At 36.8% G+C, this 3,982-nt stretch overlaps 1 protein-coding gene across 1 annotated transcript in view; it reads left to right on the top strand.

The window, feature by feature from the left end:
* Window positions 1-208: 208 nt before the first annotated feature.
* The window catches only part of LOC104623899 (histone RNA hairpin-binding protein-like), a gene marked incomplete at both ends in the record, with an annotated part of 9,265 nt that continues 5,491 nt past the window's right edge, over window positions 209-3,982 (top strand). Inside the window, 3 exons of the mRNA XM_010291115.1 lie at window positions 209-325; window positions 2,545-2,649; window positions 3,343-3,474. Coding sequence (XP_010289417.1) covers window positions 209-325; window positions 2,545-2,649; window positions 3,343-3,474 — 354 coding nt within the window. The remainder of the gene's footprint in view (window positions 326-2,544; window positions 2,650-3,342; window positions 3,475-3,982) is intronic.

Raw genomic sequence — 3,982 nt, 5'->3', positions numbered from 1 at the left:
TCAAAGACCTTTTCTCAGCAATTGCATTGCCTAACATCTTTGTTAAGTTAGTGTTGCCTGAATAAGTTGATGCAAATCACATATCTGTATGCTAGATCAGCATTTTTATCTACAAATGATGATACTTAGATTGTCCATATTTGTTTTGTATAGGCAGTGTTCAGTGACTACAGTGGCTTGATTTCTGATTAAAATTCTTGTTTTCTAGTTCTATGCAACATCCACATTGCTGGGATCAAGAACAGGAATGTAGAAGCTGGAATGATTCAGATTCTTTGATGTTTGATGAATATCAGTGTAGACATCTAGACCAATGGCTGGAGAGGTAAGGAATAAATGTGAGATTTGTTTAAATCTTCACTGTGCTGCACTCTTTTCTTTAGCAATCCAGCAAAACCTCAGACATGATTAAATGTTTTCTACTAATACAGTAGCACAGAGTTAGCAAATGATATCTGCATTATGCAAGACTAGACCATTCAATTTAGCTAATTGAAATACATGCCATAATATTAGCACGTATGATCAGAGGGATGGAACACCTCTCCTGTGAGGAAACGCTGAGAGAGTTGGGGTTGTTCAGCCTGGAGAAGAGAAGGCTCCGGGGAGACCTTATTGCAGCCTTCTAGTACTTAAAGAGGGCTTAGAAGAAAGATGGAGACAGACTTTTTACCAGGGCCTGTTGCAATAGGACATGGGGCAATGGTTTTAAGCTAAAAGAGGGTAGAGTTAGACTAGACGTAAGGAAGAAATTTTTCACAATGAGGGTGGTGAAACACTAGAAGAGATTGCCCAGAGAGGCGGTAGATGCCCCATCTTGGAAACATTCCAGGTCAGGTTGGACAGGGCGCTGAGCAACCTGATCTAGTTGAAGATGTCCCTGCTCACTGCAGGGGGGTTGGACTAGATGACCTTTGAAGGTCCCTTCCAACCCAAAGATTCTATGATTCCATATGAAAGAGAGAAATGGTACATACTGAGGCCGTAGTTTAAGCCCTTTATTGCTGAAGTTTTCAATATTACTATAAAATACCCATTGAAGCAATATGCAGTTACTTTTTATGCTTTGCTTATGCATCTTTATACATAAGTGTGGGCAAACCATGATGTTTGTCTCTTCACTTGACAGTACACTCAGTATATTCAGCTGTACTACAGTTTTTAGTAAATACCTTTTTTTTTTTTTTTTTGGTAGTCCAGTACCAAGGACAATTTTTGAGATGAGATCAAATTTTATAGGTAGGTAGTTCTAGGAGTATTTTGCTTTGCTTTTGGATATTCTAGACTAAAAACCTAAGGTGGAGGAAGTGGTTGAGATTGGTATCTTCATGTCTGACAGGAAGTATGAAAAGTGGCGAGTGCTTGGATATGTGCAGAAAACTGAGTAGAATGTAAGTTAGAAGACATGAAGTATTTTACTGAGAGCACATGAAAACTTTTTTTTAATATAATTGAAACATCTCTGAGTATTACATTGTATGAAGGCGATTGTAAGTTCTGATGGCATGTTTAATATTGCTTCAGTTAATAAATTAATCTTTTGAATAGCTTAGAAAAGCCCTTGTATTCAGGAGTGTTTTCTGCATCTTCGCTATCATAAAAATAGTAACAGTATGTTATGATTGTGAGTCAAACTGGATGAACTAGCAGCATTTTATGCTTCTCTTTGGCTGAGTAGGTATGTTCCTTAGTGTGGAATCTTTGTCATGTGTTAAAATGACATTGGTATCACGGATGGTTATGTTATCTGTTAATGTGAAACTGTTTAGGGAAAGTAAGACTATAAGCTAAATCTACTTCTGTATTACATACGTTAAATGTTGAGGCATTGACATTGAAAGAATTGGACAGACTGAAAGAAGTTTTCAACACTTCATAATGTTACGGCATTATACAGTTTTCATTTATTATATTTTTTAAGTTAATGAGGAACCTGGTGTGCGTTTCTCCACTCAGAACATCAGTGATCCAATTGATTATTTAAGTACGAGCTTCCTGACTCCCTTTTTGAATTTACATAGCAGAGTTTATATTCTTGAAATTATTATGTTGGAATATGATGGTGTCTGACAAAATGTTAGTTCTGCTCATGTGATGGGCATTTTTCTATTTCTTAAGCCTCTCCCTGGCCCTTTACAAAGTCCTTAGCTGATGACAGGGAGCAGTGACTAAACTGATTTTGATCTCAAGAGTTGGGCTCTTTGATGAAATTGCAATATTGAGAAGGTCCTCAAGTAGTAGAGAGAAGGGTTGGCATTGGCTGAGCTAGGAGTATTTTAAGAGGTTGTCAAGTCTGTGTTCTGACGTGAAATTCACTTTGTGACCATTTTCTTTTCCTGCAGAGTAAAACTGATAATCTTACATAGCTGCTGAAGGTGACTAGAGCTGAAATGTTTTAATTTGTTTGACTTTGAACTGAAACAGAGTAGGGGCATGCCCACGGTGTTACAGTTGTGGAGCTGTTTTTGTCCGCTGTTGAAGTTTGTGTTCATTAGATATGTTATGAGCAACAAATGTTCACACTGAGTTCTTATTATTTTCCAGCTCTACAACACCAGAACATTCTAGGCCTCTTTCTATGTGCCCCAGCTGGGAAGGTGGAATTGAACAAGGCAAAACAATGAGGACATCAAATAAAAAAATGGCAAGGTAGGTACTGAACAGTTATTAACTATTGTTGCATTAGTTTTGGCAATAGCCATCTGATGATCTCCGACTACTTTACATGCATTAATGAAGATCTGTTTAATATCAAGCCTGAGGGAAGCCTTAAGGATGGAGTAGCACTGAGAAGTCTTATCTCTAAAACTACTTGTATGATAATTTCAGATTCTCTTCTTTTTCAGCTTAAATTGTGTATTCCTTACCACTTTCCATAAGAGAAAATACTGGACTAGTGAAAGGAAAAATGAAAACCTGCCATCAAGGCTTGGAGAGAGAAGTGGCTATTAGATCATTCAAGCTAGCTTGCTTTATATTATCCATCTTCATTTTATTGAGTTTAAGGTGTTTTATATTTATCTTGGGAGGTTGTTACACATCCATGCAATAGCTTGTTGTAGGACTAGCTATAAGCTTCTAGAAAGGCAGCTCTAGCACCAGTACCGTCAGGTGTATGTTTACTTGTTACAAACCTGAGCAATTGCATGAACTTGCAAAACCTACTCTTGTAGTGATTCATTTGGTTAGCATAACTTTCGCTTCTGTCAGCTACTGAAGTAAGAGTTGCGCTTACTGTCTTATCAGAGTAAGAATACATGCAGTTCTAGAGTATGTGTTTATATAACAACTTGTAAAGCTATTAAGGTTCTTTTCAACTTAATTCTGATTTTTTTTTTTAAGTTCTGTTTCAAATGATTCTGCTAATCCAGCTGAAAGGGAAACAGATGAAGTGGTTCTAAGGAGAAGACAAAAACAGATCAATTTTGGAAAGAATACCCTTGCATATGACAGATATATTAAAGAAGTTCCAAAGTAAGTTGCACTATGTTGCACATTTCTAGATAAACCCTTATTTGTTCCTGACGTGTGTGTAGCTCAGCACACAGCCTTAGTTGTCTTAAAATTATATGAACATTACATGAAGAAAACTTGAATCAATTGATTTTTATCAAAGAGAAGACAGGTATTTTCTGCATACGAGCAAATTTAGGTCGGGAAAATGTAAAGCTAAATGTTCCCTTTGTGTATTGCTATTGTTAGTAGCAAATACACTTTAAATAAATTTTATATTAATCAGTTCCCTGGGATGCTTCTGGTGACTGTGTTGCTAGGTCGATGTGAAATTAATTGATACCAGGAAATGACAGCTTTGCGTGAGGACTGAATAAATACTTGCATTTAAGTATTGGTAAGGGAAACCAGTCTTCAGTGATTTATCAGTAACTAACAAATCAAAACCTGAATTTCTTGCTTTCTCTGTCACTCCACTTTGGGCTTCACAGTCTGTGAATTGTGGCACTTAAATCAAGATTTCATAGCC

Source organism: Phaethon lepturus, unplaced genomic scaffold, assembly GCF_000687285.1.
Source record: "Phaethon lepturus isolate BGI_N335 unplaced genomic scaffold, ASM68728v1 scaffold49487, whole genome shotgun sequence".
Classification (NCBI taxonomy): Eukaryota; Metazoa; Chordata; class Aves; order Phaethontiformes; family Phaethontidae; genus Phaethon; species Phaethon lepturus.
This window is presented reverse-complemented; position numbering and strand designations above follow the sequence as displayed.